Raw genomic sequence first — 22,209 nt, forward strand, 5'->3', positions numbered from 1 at the left:
AACTTTATACAACTTCAATGGGAAAAAGGAGTTAAAGTTGGTGCAAACTTTTTATGCAGCGCTTGCACATATAAAGTTGATGGTTTAAGCTTATTTAGAAAACTATTTATATATGTATGTACACATGTATATGGTGTACATCAAGCTTCCAACTATACTTTAGGGTGATCCTTAAATGACGGAATATTTTTTTTTTTCGAAATACTGTTGAACTTCCATAAATCGAAGTTCTCCACAACTTGAACTCTTGAATTGGCAATAGAAGTCAAATTTCATTCAAATTACCTTCCGTAACTCGGAAGTCTCTTTAGCTCGAAGTTTTTTGTGGATTATGGTGATTCTAATTAGGGAAGTTCAACTGTATTTCGAAAAACTTAATCCTTGTGTTGATTGCGGGTTAGAATAGTCTTACGGTCTAAGTGAGGTCCTGAGTGTCAACTGAAATCCACCTGACGACAACGGTTCTTCCACCCAAACGAGAGAACCCAGTCATCGATATGAGTTTTAAATGAATTAAATCAATCGAATGGATTGTTAGACTACTCGTACGAATATTGCTGCTGTGCTCTCAAATCAAGAATATATCGCTTTTCTTTCTTTAGCACCACCCTAATGCGCACAATACAAACACTATCCCATTACACTTACTATCCAATATTGTATGTGTTAGCAGGAATATCACACGACGCGACACTATTTTGATTTCATCTTTTATTGCAAATATTTTCTCATCACGACACTCGCTTAAGTAGTTTTGCAAGGCGACTACTTCTGGTGTCTCCTCGGGTCGTTCGCCAGCCTTCATTGACATCTCCTCTAGTGCATCACAAATGCTGCGAAAAAGAATAGTTAAAATAAATACGTTTCCATTTAATTCAGATTGTAAAATCGCTGCAAGTAATTTCAATGTAATGCATACACCTTTGGTAACGGTGTATGTAATCAGATGGCATCTTTGTTATAATTAGCATTTCTCACTTACGCTCGATTCTCATTTATATTAACCGCCTTGTAATAGTCTATTATGAAATCGTAAACTTGCTGCACCAACATTACAATGGTGTTCTTCACATGGCGATTGTCCACCATGAACAGATTTAGTGGTATGAAGTCGCGCAAAATGTACGTGCTGTGTATGATACCCATCAGACGCTTCATGAGGTCTTCGACGAGCTGTGTGTGGAAAAGGGCGGAATTAGTGAATAAATAATTGACCTTTTCCCAGAAAAAGACTGTATGAGAACTACAGTGATTTATATTATTTTCTCAAAAATCTACTAAATCCCCGAAAATATTAGGTTGGCAAATATCTCCCTTCCGCCTTTTTGTCTTTTGAATTTCGTGGTTATGTATAAAGCGCTACAGAGCTCGTATCTGGCAATACTATACATCATTGAAAGGTCTTGACTTAGCCTACAAAACTACGCTGTGCTTGATTAGTTTGGATTTTGCGTTGAACAGTTATAGACGTGTAAAATGTAGTTCACTAACTACGAAATTCGCGCTATTTCAAAGTTTTCCTTCGTTAAAAGCAATTCCCCTACAGAAACGTTCCGTGATATTAATGGTGTTTTGGGGGATGGTACTCTATCACTTCGAACTGCGGCTGAATGATTTCGACGATTCAGAGCGGGAGAAAACGAAATCATGGATAAGCCAGCCGGCGGAAGACCTGTGACGACGAATACCGATCAAATCATGTAATACATCGAGTTAGACCGGCATGTGGCATCTCGTGACATCTCCCAGGAGATGGGTGTTAGTCACCTAACCATTTTAAACCATCTGCAGAAGGCTGGATACACAATAAAGCTTGATGTTTGTGTGCCGCATGATTTGACGTAAAAACCTTCTGAACCGAATCAACGCCTGCGATATGCTGCTGAAACGAACGAATTCGACACATTTTTGAAGCGGATGGTGACTGACGACGAAAAATGCATCACATATGGCAATATCAAGCGAAAATGGTCGCGGTCGAAGGCCGGCGAATCGTCCCAAATAGTGGCCAATCCGGGATTGACGGCCAGGAAGATTTTGCTGTGTGTTTGGTGGGAATGGCAGGGACACTATGAGCTGCTCCCATATGGCCAGACGCGTAATTCTACCATTTACTGCGAAAAACTGGACAACTTGAAGCAGGCGATCGACCAGAAGCGTCCAAAATTGGCCAACAGGAAGGGTGTAGTGTTCCACCAGGACAACGCCAGACCACACACTGCGTTGATGACTCGTAAGAAGCTACGGGAGCTCGGTTGGGAGATTTTATCGCATCCACCATATAGTCTGGACATAGCGCTAAGTGTTTACCACCTTTTCCTGTCCATGGCGAACACCCTTAGTGGTGTAAAGTTGAACCACAAAGAGGCTTGTGAAAAATGGCTGTCCAAGTTCTTTGCAAATAAGAAGGGGGGCTTCCACAATTGGGGTATTATGAAGTTGCCGTCTAGATGTAAACAGATTATCGAACGAAAGGGTGCATAGTTGAACTAAATCCGATCACTGTAAGACTTTTTATAAAGCATTGAAGAAAGAGCAAAAAAACAGAAGGGAGATATTTGCCAACCTAATATATGCCATATATGCAAATATGTAGTGAGAATTAAAAATTGGCATTTAGGGGCACATATTCATATTTCACTGAAAAATTTCATATAAAGTATTAATTTTAAAATCTCCGTAATGAGGATATATTTCAATCTGATGACAACCGTTACTGGCAATTCTCAAATTCCTCAGTCTCCTCTCTTTATCTCTTTATGAACCTATTACAGACAGTCTTTCACCAAATCACCTGCCATTTTGTAATATTTTTTTTTGACTAGACACACACAGTCTGCGAATTATGCAAACACATAATCAAGTTGTTATTTTGCAGTGAGTAAATTTGCCTACAACGAAGTTGTGTGTCAAATTGAAATATTAACCATTAATTTTTTTACTCGCTGCGCTGCAGTAACTAAATATTTTCATACTCGTATTCATTACATTGACATTAATCCAACGCACATTGTAGTATTTATACTAATAACGAGCTTAATAAGGACTTATTTTCTAAAGCTTTTTTTAATATTCGGTTTGTAATGGATTGGGAATTGAAATCATAACAGACGAAAAAATCTGATCAATATTTGCACTCTTTGGAACATCGAAGGATATAACAATTGAATTCAAAAAAGTACTTTTAAATAACAATCTTTCTGTTCTATTCACGAGCCATGAAGGAACGAATGATATAAGTCTTGGTTGAAATCCTTATCGATTCATTTTTGGAATAATTCAAAACTATTAGCCATCTTTGATTCGCTACTTTTCTGCTCGCTACAATTGTATACTGCTTTCTTATCAAAAAATTTACATTCTTCTGATTAAAGTGCTATCGATATTCTATCTCATACACAGCAGTTGCTTGTTCGGTTCGCTACTCTGCTAAATATTGGCTAAATACGGCCAAATATCGTCATATTTTGACTACAGAAATATACTTTTATATTTTTTCGTCTTGAAATGTAATCGAAAGTTGAACGTCCTTACTTTTCAGCGCGTGTATGTGTGAGCACAAATAAATTTGTTGGTGTTGCAACGCGTCAACCAATTACCAGCGAAAAGCTACACTCGCTGATGAGTCTTCAACGCGTTTGGTAGTGCGTCATAATAAAATTTAATTTTAATCCTACGCATCAATGCATTTAATCAAATAAAAATATAATAATTAATTTAGTTTTCCTGCAGCGAAATTCAGCGGAGAGTTTGCCACGCAAAATTACACATCGTCTACTACAAACATACTGTGTGCAACATACATACAGTCATGAACATGTTGCCTGATGCAGCTGTGCAACATTGCGAGCACTTCCCTAGCATGCATCGTATGACAACACCAACACATACATATATATTACGTATTGACATATATACATACATGTATGAATGAATGTCGGATTTTCGCAAATTGCTGGCTGTTGAATAATTTCACCTCTTTTTTCATTATTTACTTTATTTTACTTTATTTTCCCCCAAATATGAATGCATAATGAGCTCATCACAGTGTCATTGTCAATATGTTCGACGGTAAATTTTATAAGCGCTATCATTATCGTCAATCTTGTTATCTTTTTGAAAATCTCATTATGCATCAATTTATAGAAATTTGCAGTGTCAGTTTGCAACAAAAGCAAAAACAACAATGTGAAAAAGAATTATTAAAATGAAAATAATAATAATCTTCAAATAATACAATGCAAAAATATGTTGAAACTTGATAATTTAATGTTTAATACGCTGATGAAAATGTAATTAATGTCAGTCATTTCCGTGCAAAGTTGATGATTTAACATAAAACTTAAATCAGTGGTGATGCTGTTGCGCAGCAACCCCAATTGAGTTTCATGTTACGGTGTAATTTTATAAGTGCTAATTAAAGTTCTTTGAACTATTTGCACGAATGGTAGGGTTGCGCAGTGTAAAGGTTGTTGAGATTTATGTGGCAGGTGGATTTTAGTTGTTGAAATAATTTTAAATATTTTATCATTTTAATTTTTTTTATCTACACATATATACAGTTATGGAGACTAGTGAATTTTACAGTTTACGAATTAATTCATCATTAATTAGATTCAACAGTTTTCTTTTATAGCATTGAAATATAGGTATATTCAAATCATAATTTTCATGACAAAAATTCATAATTTGAAATAACATATGTTGACCAAAAATATACCCAATCAGTGCTAAAGTGATTGAAATAACTTTCCGATTATTATCCCACTTAATTCATATTAATATCACATATCAAACAAAAAATTTGTTTTTTTTTCCTAATACGTCAAATTTAATGACATTTATTTGGCAATATCACTTCTTAATTTTTGCGTATAGTGCTATGAAAAAATGATTTAAATGAGAGCAGACAATTTCAACGCTTCCCAATGTGATTGACATTAATAAATATGATATTAAAATTACTTTAAAACAAGTAAGGAAAGGCTAAGTTCGGGTGCAACCGAACATTTTATACTCTCGCAATTCGTTGATGAAATTGTATTAAGATAACACCCAAATTTACCTATAAATTCGGCACAAAGTTTAATAGAATAACGAAAATCGTCCTATATAGTGTATGAGGGCTGAGGTAATTCCTGAACCGATTTCATTCATTTTCACCAGCTAGGTACACTATATCCAAAACTATACACGCACTTAATTTCGCAAAGATATAGTATCTCACATATTAACCAATACATATATCTAGATTAAAGCCTACCGTATTTTTGAAAACCCTATAATTATGTACATGGGAGCTAGGAGAAGTTATTATCCGATTTTAATAATTTTTGGAACAGAGACACACTATTAGAAGAAAACAATTTCCTCTGAATTACATTAAATTATCTAAGGGATTTACCAATAACAGCATGTCCGATATCTGGGGTCTTGAAAAGTTATAGTCCATTTTCGACAATTTTTTCTCAAGTGAAGCCAGATATGATATACACTATTTGTGTAATGTTTTATTCCGCTATCTTCATTGGCTCCATATGCATACATTATAAAGTGAAGGAATCAGATGGAATTCACAATTAAGTTATATGGGAAGTTGTCGTGGTTATGAACCGATTTCATCCATTTTTCACATGTGTCATCAGGGTATCAAGAAGGTATTATTTACCGAATTTCATTGAAATCTGTCAAGTAGTTCCTGAGATATATTTTTTGACCCATAAGTGGGCGATGCCACGCCCATTTTTCATTTTGTCAAAAAATCTGAGTGCAGCTTCCTTCTGCTATTTCTTCTGTAAAATTTAGTGTTTCTGACGTTTCTCGTTAGTGAGCTAACCCACTTTTAGTAATTTTCAACCCAACCTTTGTAAGGGAGGTGGGCGTGGTTATTATCCGATTTCTTTCATTTTTGAACTGTATAAGGAAACGGCTAAAAGAACCGAATGCAGAAAGTTTTGTTTATATAGCTTTATTGGTTTGCGAGTTATATACAAAAAACCTATTTGGGGCGGGGTCACGCCCACTTTTCCAAAAAAATTACATTTAAATGTGCCCCTCCCTAATACGATCCTATGTTCCACATTTTATTTTCATAACTTTATTTAAGGCTTAGTTATGACACTTTATAAGTTTTTGGTTTGCGCCATTTTGTGGGCGTGGCAATGGTCCGATTTTGCCCATTTTCGAAAGCAACCTCCTCAGGGTGCCAAGGAATACGTGTTCCAAGTTTCGTTAAGATATCTCAATTTTTACTCAAGTTATCCGTTGCACGGACAGACAGACATTCGGATTTTGACTCGTCTCGTCACCCTGATCATTTTGATATATATAACCCTATATCTAACTCATTTAGTTTTATTACTTACAAACAACCGTTAGGTGAACTATATCGAATGTTTCGAAGTTTTTTGGACATAATAAGGTATATTTTCAGCTATATTTAAAAAAAAACAATTTTTTACAAAAATATTGAAAAATAACCGAGTTATGTGCTGTTTTGGGAGGTACCAAAAAAAAAAGTTCCCCAACTGCTGACATAATTTCGACCGAATAAGTAGCTAAAACAAAAAAAAATTAAAAAGAGTATTAAAGTTGAAGATATTTCCCATACAACGACCCACGATTTTTGAAAAATATCAACAATTAACAAAATGGAGTAGTTCTGAAAAAATGTCGTTTTTTTAGGTAAAAAAATGATAGTTTTTTTAATGCCAAATGAACAATTTTCAACAAATCAAAAGGATAGTAGGTCATTGTATAGGTAATATATTCAAGAACATTCAGTTTGAAATCGGTCAATTTCTCGTTGAGTTATGATGTCAGCAGTTTTGAGAAATGTCGTTACGATAAAAACGCGTTTAAAGTATCGACTATAGCTGCTTATACCTGCACACGGTCGCTCTTTAGAACACTACCATTGAAAAACTATTCAAGATACGATCTTACCGTTTTCACAGGATATTTTTGAAAGTATAAACTATCGAATAAGCAAAAAATAAAAAAAATCCATTTTTTGAAAATGTTACACTGGTATAGCCCCTTAAGAGACGATTATTTTCGAATTATACTAAAATCGCAAAAACTCAAAAAGCTTAAAATCTAAAAAAATCAAAATCCCGTAAAGTAGCACTTACCACTAATTCAGGAACAATATTTTGTGTGAATAACTTTTCGACAATCGGCAACATTTTCTTCGTGAATAAGGCATAATAGTATTTAAAGATGGGATACAAATAAACACGCAGACCACTCCAGTTGTTCTCAACGATTCTGTTGACATTTTTATACAAACGCTTCATATCACAATGCGACTCATCGACGACATGCAAGTAACCGAGAGTGCTTTCATCTATGTTAAATGAAATATAAATCATAACAAATATTAAAAAAATATAATGAAATAGATGGGTCGAACCTACTCAATATTTTGTTCAAAGTTTCTCTCTCTCCTCCAATAAAAAAAAATGTTCTCACCTCTCGACATAAAGTATTCCAGGCGCGGTATTTTATAGCCCACACGCAGTATTTTCTTGAATATATGAGTAAATAAGTCTGGCAGCTCACTTATGTAAGGAAAACCAAAAAATTTGCCTTCATTTTTCAGCACGAATTCGCAAGCTGGATCTAGCTCAGGTGGGCTCTGTGAAACAAAACATACAAATAAATTGGTATTTTTGATAATTATAATATTTATTTATGATAAAAATTACTAACCGTTTCGAATACAACGCTGGGACGTCGGTAAAATGGACTAGCATCATCCTCCTCATCGTATTTGTAGATCGGTGTAGTGTCATTACGATCATCGGTGCGATTGTCAAAATGTGCGCCGACCACGGAGAAAATCAATGTCATCAGCGGACGACGTCTGAGCTTCTTATCGTACATTTGATAGCGTTCGATATCGTTGCCCTCCTGGAGAATTTGAGAATGATAATACAATAAAATTCATAACCCCTGCTACCCCACCTCATATCGCGTTAGGTTCGTATAGAGCACGGAAATACTGCGCGTTATCAGTCCCTCCAAGTGATGCGACATTAGCGCATGCACACAATTGAAGAGCACAGCCGCACGTCCACCATAACGCTGATTCATTGGCACCAAATCCTTCCAGGTGCGACGCATAACATCCACCAAATCGGCACAGCGTGGCAACCAGTCATTCAAAAGCAACTACATCGATTTTAATATTTTCGTGAGCTTTCAAGAAAGAGAGGGAAATTTGATACTCACATCGCGTATAACTTCACAGCTTTCGTCGACAAAACTTATCATTTCATCGGCTGTCATCGGTTGATCGCGCAAAAAGATCTTCGAAACATCAATGACAACCAGATCGTTGTATCTATGAGATGGAATATATATTATGTACTTGAGTAGTTTTTTAGAGAATCAAGAGATCAGTAAGAATGCGGAACAATCGATATGATTTCAATATATTGACATCAGAACATCTAATGGTATCTAGCTTTAGATATATTTCATCAGTAAAAGATACAAATATTTGGGATGAGATTAAAGAATATTCGATAAAGTGGTTTGAACTACCTTTTGGACAAAAGATTAACAGTCGTAATGAACAGATCAACTATGAACTTATTAAAGATAACTTATTAAGATCCTAGTTCTTTGACGGATTTTTGAGAGACTTTAGAGAAGTTATAATAATCTTTGAGAAAGTGGTTTGAATCATCTTAACTCTTCTTTTGTACAAAAGACGAAAAGGTCTTAGGAACAGATCAACTAGGAACGTATTAACCTTTTTGCGCCCAGTTCTTGGACGCATTTCTGAGACTTTAGAAAAGTTAGATTATATATCTTATCAAATCGATTTACCGATTAATTTTTCATAAGTTAGAGATCTCTATCTACTTTTCTTGTTACAACTCTCATTATTACTTTCATAAGGAATGCATACTCCAACTATTCTCTTATTTTTCGTCAGATTTTCTTCACATATTGTCCATAAGTATACTTACAATTGATGCCACAGCTGATTGAGTGCTCTTATAATTGGATGTGTTACCATTAAAAGTTGGTCTAGACGATTACGTGCTAACTGTACATTCACTTTGTACGGCACTGGACCACGTATGATTAACTGTGGAAAATCTGGTGGCTCCATTTCCAATTGCAGACGTTTTCGCTCCAAAGGAGATCTGGAAAAGAAATGAAAAAAAGTAAGAACCGCATTAAAATAAAGCCAGTAAGAAGAGAGAAAAAACAACAACAACAAGTGGGTGAATTAGTGGTTGATTAAACTAGTGGCTAGTTGGCAAGCGAAAAGGTCAAACACTGAAACTTTACACATTTGGCCAAGCGAACTAAGTGACTCGTCGGCCATTTGGCATAAGTCCCAATTTCACCACTAAGCTTAATTATTGTGTATGTACGCGTGAGTGTAAGTGCTTGTGTTGCTGATTACATATAGGTATATTATATATTTTTCCGTTTTTTTATGTTTCCATATGGCTGCTGGTGCTTACGTGTGGACACAATCTAATGAACTACTTTATAACTAATTTCGTTTATCACATGCAATTCGCTTTATTTACTTATATACACTTATATAAATGTGCAGTATGCTAAGACACCCCTTCGATGCTTCACTTACTTGAGCAGATAGCGTAGAAAGTTCCGTTTCACGTAATACCGAAAATCCTCTTGCAGATCTATGATGCACGATATAATTAAGACGGCGACAGTGGCATTAATTTGCCGTTCGCCATTGAAGAGATAATCCAGCAGCATGACCTCGGGATAAATATTCGGCCAAAGTTTCTGCACATAAAAGCAAATAGACGCACGAGTATTGTCATTGGATTTTTATTAGAATTGATGTGAGCAGGGAGTAGGTTGCATGTGTTGTGAGAAAATGAAGGAGGTTTTGGATATATAGTAATATACATATTTAATAATCTAGTGCCTCATTATCTTCTAAACATATTTCTAGAGCAATCTCACAAAAAATTTGATAGAAATACTTAATTTTTTTTTTCTTGAAAAAAAATTATTTTTACTTTTTAAATTTATGGATTCATTTTATTATTTCTTATTTTTTTTCAAATATCCTCAAAATTATTTTTGAAATTTTTCAAATAAAATATTTTGAATTTAACTGTAACTAAAGTAACCTAAAAACTGAACTAGGACTAAATTTTTTCAATTTTATATTCTTCCTCTTCACGCTATTGAGTATATTTTGTTCCTTATTAACCTCTTTTAATTTCAATATGAAATTTAAGTAACTTTAAATATTCCCACATAAAACACAGCACGTACATTCTTCAAATTTCCACACAAACACACATACAGAGTTACTTAATCAACTATTATCTACTAACGCACCTCTTCTCGTAATATAAACTTATGAATTTCCTGTAAAAATGTAACGCGCGGATCGATTTTTATCCAAACTTTCTTAATCAAGTGCGAGGGAAATGTTTCCAGACTCAAAGCGCTGATCTGAAAGAAAAATAGCAAATCAAAGAGAAAAATAAAGGAAATATTATGTATAGAACAAGTTTGATTATGTAAGTGTTACAAAGTTGCAAAAATGTTTAAATAGCGAACTTGGAGGAGTATAATAATTTGAGGAAAAGCTTTTCAGTTAAAAAGTCAACAGAGCTTTTAAAAACATAAACACAAGTTGGATTTTTTTGGAATTTTTTTCCATTCTGTAAAATTGCGTATTAAATTGAGTAAGCTCGAATTGAGAATTGATGTACAATTGTTATGGTTTTTTTTTAATTACAATGATTTAATGCAATAATAATTGACTGAAGAAAATATAGCAAAATCTAATTTAACTTAACTTGACTTGACTTGACTTAACGTAACTTAACTTAACATAACATAAATAACTTAACCTTACATAATATTAGGTTACTTAACTTAACGTAACTTAACTTAACATAATAGAACTTAACTTAACTTAACCTAACATAATATAAGGTAACTTAACTTAACATAACTTAACGTAACTTAACTTAACATAATATAACTTAACTTGACTTAACTTAACATAACATAATTTACCTTAACATAACATAAGGTAACTTAACTTAACGTAACTTATCATAATATAACTTAACTTAACTTGACTTGACTTAACTAAACTTAACTTAACTTAACATAACTTAACTTAACTTAACTTAACATAACTTAACGTAACTTAACTTAACTTAACATAATATAACATAACATAACTAACTTAACATAAATTAACACAGATTTTGTATTTTCACTTCGAATATGTGTGTACCTATTCTTGCATTTGTTTTCCCCGCAGTTTTATAACTGTGGCATAAGCATATGAAGTAATTAACTTAATTTGACGTATTCATACACAACCACACATACATAACATAACGGTAATTTTGCATTGCAGTTATGTCCACTTCTACGGCTGCTTGAACAAAAACATGTTGCCTACTTTTGAGCGCCACAATTGCGAAATGCGGTTGAATTCATGTTAATTACAGTTACATACACTCCAAAATCTGTGCGCGTGTGTACAATTTTAATTTTACTTAAAGTTTAAATGTGCACAAGGCACACACACATACACATACTAGCGTGAAGTTAATTTCTTTTATATTAGCTCATAAAGTGGTTTTTACGATGCAACAAAAACCAAAATCCGACAATCAACCGCTCAATCCACTTCATTTAATTTGGAGCCACCTGGTTGGCAAGGCGATGATGCGTGCAAAGTGGTTTTTATAATTTCACATTTTATTATTTACGCTGGTCATTTACTTATTAAAAAGCGTATATATATATTTTGAATACATATATATTTTTTATGTATATATAAATGTGAGTATTATTTTATTTAAATTAATTCTCTTCTTAATTTTATAGCGGCCAATTAAAGTCCCCTGCTATTTAAAGTTTATTGTTCAAATAAGCGCCACTAAGGTGTTTACAAACGAATTACGCAGTGAAAATAAAGAATTTTATTAGAGTGATTTATTTGCCGCTATGAAAATGATTTGTTATTGTTTTTGTATTTTTTTAAATTTTTTTGGTAGCGGTTTTTCACTTGTAATTAATGATGTGTGTACGTGCTGAATTTGTCTGACAATTGTATACATTTTTGTGTATAAGTAAATATATGTGTATGTATTTACGCTTATATATTTGTATGTATACAATGACCTTTATTATTTGATAAATTATGAAACCTTGCAGTTGCAGTTTTTTTTTCTTATTCATTCCTTTCCTTCCTCCTATTTGAGTCTAACAAATACTGCACTTTACTAATTAACAATATGACTGAGCAAAATTTTCGCTCAACACGCTACTCGCAGCTTACCGTTAGCGTAAGCGTTACACAACAAGATTTGTACTATATACATATATACAAACAACTAATTTGCCACTGTAGCTTACTACAAATATATAGAGTTCTTAAAATTATTCGTATAACCTCAAAACCGATTATTCGAATAACCGCTTTTTAACCGTTCATATGAATATTAACCGATTAATACTATTCGAATAGTCGTTCTAATGCGATTATTCGAATAGTTTCCCTTCTACGAGTATTTGAATAAATGAAATTTGTTTGAAATCCAAGCAGCCTTTGATTTTTGCTTGTTTTAAATTTGTGAATTTGTAAAAGTTTCCGCACCATTTTTCATGAGTTTCACTTTTTTCATAAAAATAAGGAAATGAATGAACACGTACTATTCGAATAGTCAAAAATGAGCGGTAAATCGTATAGTCCACAACTTACGAATATTATTATTCGAATAATGCCATATTCGGTTAATTCGGTTAGTCGAATACCTAAAGCTCATATATATTTGTATTTATGTTCTTATATACTATACATATACATATATATATGTATGTATTCATATGCGTGCCTCCTGGCGATGAAGTGTAATTGCAGGTGTAAATGGCCTTCAGCAGTCACGCAAGAGCCACAGTTAGTTGCTTTCTTTTTAGTCGAGAAATCCAACTATTAACAACTTATATAAAATATTTAAAGTTTTCTAAAGGCCAAGTCATGCATGCACTGCAATTTGCAAAGTCTAATTATTAATGGTATATGCTTGAAAAATCGATTTCTATCGCATATGGTTACTCAGTGCTTTAACTCTTCATGGAAGGAGTATAGCGATATACGAAGAAGGCACATACAAAGATGAAAATAATAGGTATAGTGTTGGAATTAAAATATATAACAATATCAATCTAAATCGAATACCATAGTAAAGAAATAACAGAGACTCCTCCTCCGCCAACTCAGGAGTTTCAATGAAGACACTGGAAAATCTTTATCAAAAAATGCAATTTCTACATACGAAACCGATACTTAGTTCACGGCAACTAGATTATATTTTAAAGAATCGTGCCTTCTGTCTTAAATTTAAAACTTGGCCTATGATCTGCAGAAGATATGACTATATGATCTTTATCCTTAAGATCTCATCTGAGCGATCATTAACGAACGGTCATTTATGAGGAGAGACTAAAAATTTTGCCGGTCGCCAAGTGTGAAGTTTTCTGGAAGAAAGCGAGATAGTAAGATATAATAGTCTCTGCACTATCTTCTGCAGTACTTTAAAGGCAAGATAAAGGTTGATTGGTAGCTGGAATCGAAATAAAACTCTTCACAAATTTAGGATTATCCGCTCTCGATTATCTAGGGCTCTGTGATGTCAGCAATACTTAATACTTAACCTAACGCAAGTATGTATGTGTCTATCTAAGAGTAGAAGAAATCAGTATGCCCCGTTTTCCTGGTGAAACACAATTTTTTATGTTGGTGATGGTCCTGGTAAGGAAATCTACATTCATAGTAGACATATCGAAATTATATAGTTTGGGTTTTAAGCGTATTTGAAATATTGAGACGCTAGCAGGTTTCCAATAAATAATTTTGTTTTGCAAAAATTCGAAAAAAATACGAATAAATATTATCTAAAAACCGATTGTTAATGGAAACTTCTTAAATCGGAATTATCGAATAATTCTACAAAATAGATTCCACATATTCAGCTTTTATCCATTTCAATGAATAATCCGAATGGATCTCTAAATATTCCAAGAATGCAAACAATACCAATTCTAATTCACTTGAATTACCTATAGAATGCTTTTTTGAACCATTTTAGAGTCTTTTAGGGTTTTAGAAGCATCTGCTTTCTACTTACCAATAAATGTAATAAACATACTTACACTCTTCATTAGATATTTGTAGCGTTTTTCGATTTTCAGTGTAAACTTTTGCTCAGCCTCTAACAATTTCGCCTCATAGCGTGCCAGTATGAGCGCCTTTTGTACCTCCGGATCGACAGGTTGCAGGCCTTCGATGTACTTGAATCTTCTGCGAATAATAATTATAAGTATTATAAACTACAAATCACAAATAAGTGTATAAAATAATATTTTCTAACAAGCGGATATGTATAGAATGTAAGTGGCGCTCAATTAGTTGTGCACACACGTCCGGTGAGTGGAAAATATGCGTTTGTACGTGGGCTTACAAATACTTGTTAATTTATTTTAATGAGCTCTGACGTGTCTTGCTGCATGGCATTACATAACCAGTTGCCGCTGTTGGCCGTGGGCTACATATGCAAGCGACAAGCGCCGTATTAATTAAGAGCTCAATGAAGATAATGTGTTGCACATGCAACCCCGCTGTGGAGCTGTGCATATTTTACACCCACACGTACACACACACATACACTCTCTCTTTCTTATAGAAAGAAATATACGCGTGCAAGCAAATACTTGTCAGGATGCAACATGGCCGCCGGCCGCAGCTGCAATACTACGAAATTATGCTTGACGCTTGCAATATGCCGTTATATTTAAAATTTTTTGTTTTTGTTGGTTAGTTTTCTGGCGCACACAAATGCTTTGCGGCGTTTTCGTGTGCTTTCTTTGTTGGTTTTCACTTACTCGCGCTCGTAGCGTTTCATGCACTTCATGTAGGCTTCGAAGGTGGGGAAATCTGAGGGTCGCAGCACAGCATCGTGGCGATTGCATGGGTTCTTCTTTTGCTATTCAAGTGGAGATAGTAGAGGAAAGAAACAATGATGCGACATTAAAGAAATGAAAATAGTTATCATATATATGTATATATGTGCAACAACAAAACAAAACAAGAGTTGAGTGAATGCGTGACAGTGCTTGCAACAACTTGCAACCTTTGTCTAGGCGCTTAACTTTCTTAGAGTTCAGTTATATTATTATGAATATTTTTTGTTGTCATTTTCTTTATTGTTTGTTGTTTGCATGCCAAACGAAACGACTTATAACTTCAGCACTTTGAAAACTGCTGCTACCTACCTATGCCGCACACACACAGTTGCTTTTGTTCAAAACAAATATTTGTTTATACTCTATAATACTCGTGTAGGAGTGTCCACCCACCTTTTTTACGTAGCGCTTCACCTGCTTTTCGGTGCATGCATCGCCCGCTCCGCGTTCCGTTGTGCTGGACATTTTCTTTGTTGCTGCTACTGACTTCACCTTTGTAGTTGTTGCTGTTGTCGATGCTTTAGCTGCTGCAGCAGCAGCATCCTCCTCAGCCTGTCGTTTCATGTTCTCTCTGGCACGTCGCAATGTTGGCTCTATTAATTTGTCTATAACTTTGCCCATGCGTATTAGCTCGTTCCGGCATTCTGCAAAGCGTGCCACATGCAACAACACAAATTTATACACTCAAACACATACAAACATACATATATATATATAGTAGATAAAGTGTAGGCGAAAAAAATTAAATGGTATCAACACAAGCGTTGGCGTTTGTTGTTGTTGCTGCAGCAGCAGGTGGAAAAGTTTCGCATGAAAAATGCAAAAGTATAAAAGTGTCTAAGCAGCTTGTGAGCGCAGCAAGTAAATAAAAAGGAGTCTCGCTAAAGAGTCTTTAGCGGAAAATATAAATACATTACTGCAGCTACTACATACTACCACGCTTGTTAGTTAAGTTTCACTTCTTTCCATTATTTCATGGCATACCTTCAGGCGTGCGCAGCGCATAATGATCGCCAGGTGTGAATTTGGGCGTTTTACGTGGCCGTCGCAGCGCCTCAACGCGCAGATCCTGCGCCGTTTGTGTGTGTAAGCCGCCTGCGTATTTTGGAAAAGTGTATAATTTAATATTTTTTTGTTGTTAGTAGCTCTTGCGTCACTTGCCTATAACATCCGATGGACTACCGTGCATTTTTCGCAATTCATTCGTGTACAGTTGACTTTTGGTGCGCATATCCGCATAGAAGATGCGTACACGGCGTGCGCAGTAGATTTGCAGCAGTTCGCTGGTAACGCGATAGACTGACTCTTCGCTGGGTTCCACTGGTGGAAAGGAAATTATGTTATTCAATTGTTTTTGGTACAATTTTTGATCAAGAAGTAGTACATATATAATATAAAAAAATATATATAAAACATAATTTATTATTTAAAAATAATTTATTAATAAATAATTTTTTAAAAATAAAAAAAATAATATTTATAAAGATTTTTTAGTTCTTTACTGTTTTCTGTTATAATTCTAAAATTTTAAATTATTTAAATAAATATAAACTTAAAATTAAATTTGAAATGTTAATAATAAAAAATCATACATGTAGCTCTCAAACTGCTGACATCATATTTTTTGCGAATTTTTAAGAATTCTTCAATGAAGGGGTTACATGGGTTTCGTGGGTAAAAAAAATCGTTATTTTTGGCTTATTAATTTCTACAACATCTCAAGAATATTATCCTAAAATTTCAAGGCGAACGGGAGATACAGGGTTTGGAAGGTGTGCGCTCCAAGTCAGGCATTACTGTTACTCAAAACTTTAAACGCGTTTTTCTCGAAACCGTGTTTTCAAAGTCGGTTGTCGAATGTTCTCGAAAACTACTCAAGCGATATTGATGAAATTTTGCACAGGTGTTCGAGATACCATTTAGTCGAGTTTTTTTTTTTCAATTACAACTATTAAAAAAAAAAACAAAATGTCAAGCAAATTTGATCGAAATTTTTATTATTATTTTTTTTTTTGAAAAATGCTTGCCAAAATTCCAATTTATTCTTTTTTTGTCTTTCCTTCGTTCAATCACGAGTTTATGGTTTTAACTGAAACACTTATTATTGTTTTTTTTCATTCTGGATGATCCTGTCAGGAGTTAAGCTGACAACGCAGACGCACCTTTTTTCCGAGGGATCGCCGGAAATGACGACACAATGGAGGAGTTTTAATTTTTTTTTGGAAAATTTCAGAAATTATTATTTTAATATGTATCTATAAGACAGAAAAAAGTTTGTAATAAATAAATAATTTTTTATATAGAAAAAAATATTGAAAATAGCCCTTTTTTGCCTGACAAAACCCATGTAACCCCTTAAGTTGTAATCTAACTAAAATGATACCAAAGTTTTGACTCAAAAAAGCTAAATATTAAATACATATGTGAAATTTTTAACAATAAATAGCTATAGTTAATATTGAAAGTTAAATAATTTTTCTATTTTTTCTTTAAGGAAAAACTCATATAAATATTTCAATTTCTTATTCACAATATTTTTATAATAATAGCGTATACACTACTTTTATTGATGATTTTAAAACATTCATAAAATATTTGGAAAAATGTTTAATTTGATTATCAAAAATATCCGCTACTTATTAATAAATACTATTTTCACCACATTTGTTCATACGGAACACCCTGTACGCGGTCAGAGTCCAGCCGCCACTCAACCGCCGCGATGAGATTTCCGATACACGAGTGAAATTGAACGAAAAATTTAATAATAATATACATTTAAGTGGTATACGATATTGTATAATAATATCTAGCGGTGAGTATTGTAAAGTGAATTGGAGGGAAATATTTGCTCTTGCAGTGTTTACCAATAATTTTTTATATATCAGTAGAATCATAATGACTTTATTGTTGTTGTTGTTTTTGCTTTCATTCAACCATATATCTCCTTCAAAAATGTTGCATACTTTTAGGGCGTATCAGAAATATCGTTACATAAAATAGGCTTTCAATGGATAAGCGCAACAGTTTGGAAGCAGCATAACAGTTTGAGAGCTTTGTATAGAGTTTCGTTAATTCTTACTCATTTTTAGTAATTTAATTTTGCTTAGTCGATATAAAATAATTATCAAAATAAAAAAATAACGAATATAAAACGCATCTATCATAAAATTCAATTATGAAATAAAAAGAAAAATATAATAAAATGTTTTAATTTAAATTCTAAGCAAAAAAATTTATATATAAATATGTATCTACAGTCTTATCTAAGTAGTATATATGGTATTTATTTCATTTGTATGTTTCTGCACTTGTTGCAATAAAACAGAAGAGCACTTAAACGTAAAATGTAGTTGAATTATTAATTTGCAGAATTTATGTGCGTTAAGGAATTAAACGGCCGGGAGCTTAAGTGCTTCTATTTATATTACTTTTTTTTTAATTTGTACACTTGTTGATTTCGAGTACCCAGTGGGTTTGAATGCTGCAGGTGGTTTTGTTCTGAGTACATTTTATATTAATTTATATTCGAAATTCGTACTTACTATTTTCCCAGCATTTTGTAAGCCACGGAAATTGGTCACAGGCTGAAAATGAAATTTTTGAAAAATATTAAAATACGAAAAATATTATAAAATATATTATTTTGTTTCTAAAATTCAAGAATATTGTGTTGCTTTTAAAATTTGTGTACTCTTGAGATTAAATTCTTTAAATATTTTGTAGTATATATTCTATTGATGTTAATTATTGAAAGGGGCCTTGAAATAAGATCGGTTTTAAACTAATATTTCTCTCACCCAGTCTTTCTCTTACAATCACTGTCAAGCATTCTCTTTCCATCTCTCACTCCCATTTTCACTCTATTTCTCTCATATTAGTTTTCAAAAACCAATTCAATAAAATTCTGTTTTTCCGAAATGATTTGCCCCTTGACCTCTTACTACTAGTAGGTTGCCCCTAAATATGCCCTACAAATACTAGGTTAAACACTGTACATATTCGTACAAGTAGTTAATTATGCAAAATAGAAAATTATTCACAAGCAACATGGGGTCCACAAGTAGTTGGCAAGTGTGACTGCTCTTTAGTGTACACTTAAAGGCATTAAAGTTGAAGTGACTTAAAATATATATAAATATATATACATATGTATGTGCGAGTATATCTGTACTGTTATAGAAGTGTGTAAGCTTACGTTTGGGTATTTAAAAACATGCGTGATAAGCAGTCACTAACACACACGTGCACCATTATTGTGACAATGCCAATGATGACCGAATTTTCAACTTTTTGCCGGAGTCTATTTTAGTTTTTTCAAGCAATGAGTGCCTACACAACTGTCCATGTAGTGCTGTAAGCTAGACTAAACTGTCCCATTGGTGTACGCTGGGCAGTCTCTGGTAATACAGTGGTGGTAATATGAATAGGGACAATATAAGCTTATGATTTTGAAATCTAGTATTTAATATGAGGACCTTCAGAGTTCATTCATTGAAGCTACAGGGCACACAAGTTCCCTATAGATTAAGTTTCGAGCACAGTCTACAATTTACAAGTATATGATACTAGAATTTCACTTTCACTAAAATTCATTTCCAATTATATGTCCACCACCGTACAACATTTGTGGAGGAACCAAAAGAATTGGGGAATATGTGAAAATTCCCAAAGGCCATTTCGGGCATACTTTGGACATACCAAACAGGCGCGGGCTGCTGCTGGTGCTCTTGCTGCCGAATCCAATATCATCAGTAGTCGGCCTCGGCGGGCATCATTATGACCATTGGCAAGTTGAAATAACATTTTTATGTAAATGTTCCGTTATCGATTTGCATACGCAAGGAGTGTAGTGAAAGTAATAGGCGCTTCATTGCATTAATACATTCGTAAATGTAGGTTTGTACTGCTACGCACCGAGTGTGAGAGTACGAAAAAGCCCATACCCATAAGCGGCTTTCGATACACTCGCAAGTATTTAGTGCCAGTTCCAATGCTTTGACCGCATAAATAATTTAAAAGCAAATGTACAAAATATGCGCTCGAGTGTCGGCCGCAATATTGAAAGCGAAAAATGTGTGTTGCTCGTTTTCATAGACACCGCAATGGCAGTAAATAGAAATTTTATGACCCTTGAATTTTACAGGCAGTTGTTTGTAAATACATACATATGTATTTATATATTTATATAGTTAGATATGCAGACTTTTATAAGTATTTGTGGACTAAAATATTTATGTACACGCTTAGTGTTGTTGTAGTTTATATTATTGCAACCGACTTGTAATTTTAATGTTCTCAATTCCCACAGAGATCCCTACGTAGTGACACTCAAAGTTCGCAAGTTCTGTGTTTGCGTATAAATTTGAAATTTATATTTCACTATAAATTAAGTGTCCAGTTTTAATAATATACGTATAGCAAATAGAGACATATCTCCATTAAAATTCATGACACGGAACTTTTTTCTAAATTTACCACTTGTAGAGTTGGTAACCCTTATGATTTTTTTTCTATTTTTAAAAATCTAATATCCAAGTTAAAATTCCATAAAAATATACAAATTGCAATAATCCTGAAATTTCGGGATCCCGAAAATTTACTGTTATATAATTTCAAATCTACGCATTTATCAATATATAAAAATGGTCTCTAAACAATCATTAATCAATTTTTATTGTTAAAACTACAATCTCTAAATTTCGAAATTTTTCGAACAAACCTAACCTAACCTAAACGAACCTAGTTTGAATTGTAATAAAACAATCTGAATAAAATTGCAACAATTCTGAAATTTCGGGATCCTCACAAAAAAAATATGGAAACGATCTCTAAGAAAGCTTATTTAAAAATCAGTTGAACTTGTATTATTTTTTTAAATTATTTTATTTACTTTCAATTTTTAACCCGAAATTTCGGGATCCCGAACAATTCACTGCAAACTAAAATTCACTTATATGCCCATAAACAAGTTTTTCAATAAATCCTATTGATTTTAAAATGAAAACAATCAAGCTGGACCTCAAATGAACCCTAAAAATGTAAACAGTGACGCTTGGAGAGCTCACGGAAGATCAATTATCTTTAGCACACTCAGCTTACATATGCGCGCACTCACCTCGGCCATTGAATGAATATTTATGTTCCTTTTTATCCTTCAACATTTCGAATTTCTGTGGCATTACAATATCCTCCAGTTTCAGTTCCTGCAGACTATCGTCATTACATTCCTCATATTCCCATTTGACATGGTCCATTTGATAGATGTGAAAATCCAATTCCTTATTGCAGCGTCCCACAATTTGGTCGACCTGCATATGAGCTGCACAACAGAAAAAAAAAACACAAAATTATATTTAAACACCACAAATTCTCTGCGAGCTTACCAATCTTTTCCTCGATGTACGCCTTCGCTGGATCCAGTGGCAACTCGTCGAACTTATACTTGAAGGTGTAGAACGGGCAGTCGACGATGTTGCGGCGCACCGGTGTATTCGGATCGTTTCGCCGTTTGCGCGTCTCACAGCTTTTCATTGTAAGGCGCTTTGGTCGGCGCGGCTGGACACAGTAGGGCCGAGCCTCCGGCTGTATGCTCTTATTCATGGTCGCGGACTAAGGCAAGCGCCTCCTTCGACGCTGCGAGCGATTGCGTTCAATTATACAATGAGCGATGTGGTGTATATTTTTCTCTCTTACTTTTTTTGGATTCTTTTTTTTTTGTGTGGAGTTTTACGATTTTATTTTTCACAGTTTTACCGTTAACACGACTATCGTTGTCGTTATATTTTCGTTACACGTTTCACGGTTGCGCTACAGATTTTTACAGCTGTAAATATATTTGATATTTGTCTTTGCGAAGAGGCAAATAAAATATTTTTTCAATATTTTTCTGTCATCTGTGGAAGTAAAATGAAATCGAGTTAAATAAATGGAATGACGTTGAAATGTGTCGGAGGGCGCACTTGTCAAAGAGTCTAGAAAAATACAGGGAATTGAAAATATTTGAAAAGCAAAAGCCTTGCCAGGTGATTTTGTTTATAAACAACAAGCGTAAAGGCAAACGGCGGCTGCCAAGCAACGTATGCGGTCGGTTGCACAGTTGGAGCGTTGAGCGGATCCGTACAGGTGGTCGTTGGTCGGTGGTTGACAGTTGGCGGTTGTTGTTTACGTTGCCATGCAGTGGCGTGGGCTGCAGGTGGCATG

The 22,209-nt window shown here is 34.0% G+C and overlaps 1 protein-coding gene across 1 annotated transcript in view; it reads right to left on the reverse strand.

Moving 5' to 3' along the window:
• LOC105214707 (dynein axonemal heavy chain 3) overlaps nt 1-21,967 on the reverse strand; it is a 108,866-nt gene extending 86,899 nt beyond the window's left edge. Inside the window, exons 1-18 of the mRNA XM_011188282.3 lie at nt 21,393-21,967; nt 21,125-21,328; nt 18,552-18,593; nt 16,168-16,326; nt 15,991-16,101; nt 15,400-15,650; nt 14,926-15,026; nt 14,197-14,344; nt 10,351-10,467; nt 9,617-9,783; nt 8,982-9,161; nt 8,236-8,347; nt 7,969-8,175; nt 7,714-7,914; nt 7,474-7,639; nt 7,134-7,348; nt 983-1,173; nt 649-833 (exon numbers count right to left, since the gene is read on the reverse strand). Of these exons, the coding sequence (XP_011186584.3) occupies nt 649-833; nt 983-1,173; nt 7,134-7,348; nt 7,474-7,639; nt 7,714-7,914; nt 7,969-8,175; nt 8,236-8,347; nt 8,982-9,161; nt 9,617-9,783; nt 10,351-10,467; nt 14,197-14,344; nt 14,926-15,026; nt 15,400-15,650; nt 15,991-16,101; nt 16,168-16,326; nt 18,552-18,593; nt 21,125-21,328; nt 21,393-21,609 (2,974 nt within the window). The 5' untranslated portion in view covers nt 21,610-21,967. The remainder of the gene's footprint in view (nt 1-648; nt 834-982; nt 1,174-7,133; nt 7,349-7,473; nt 7,640-7,713; nt 7,915-7,968; nt 8,176-8,235; nt 8,348-8,981; nt 9,162-9,616; nt 9,784-10,350; nt 10,468-14,196; nt 14,345-14,925; nt 15,027-15,399; nt 15,651-15,990; nt 16,102-16,167; nt 16,327-18,551; nt 18,594-21,124; nt 21,329-21,392) is intronic.
• Nucleotides 21,968-22,209: the final 242 nt, after the last annotated feature.

Source organism: Zeugodacus cucurbitae, chromosome 4 (assembly GCF_028554725.1).
Source record: "Zeugodacus cucurbitae isolate PBARC_wt_2022May chromosome 4, idZeuCucr1.2, whole genome shotgun sequence".
Lineage (NCBI taxonomy): Eukaryota > Metazoa > Arthropoda > Insecta > Diptera > Tephritidae > Zeugodacus > Zeugodacus cucurbitae.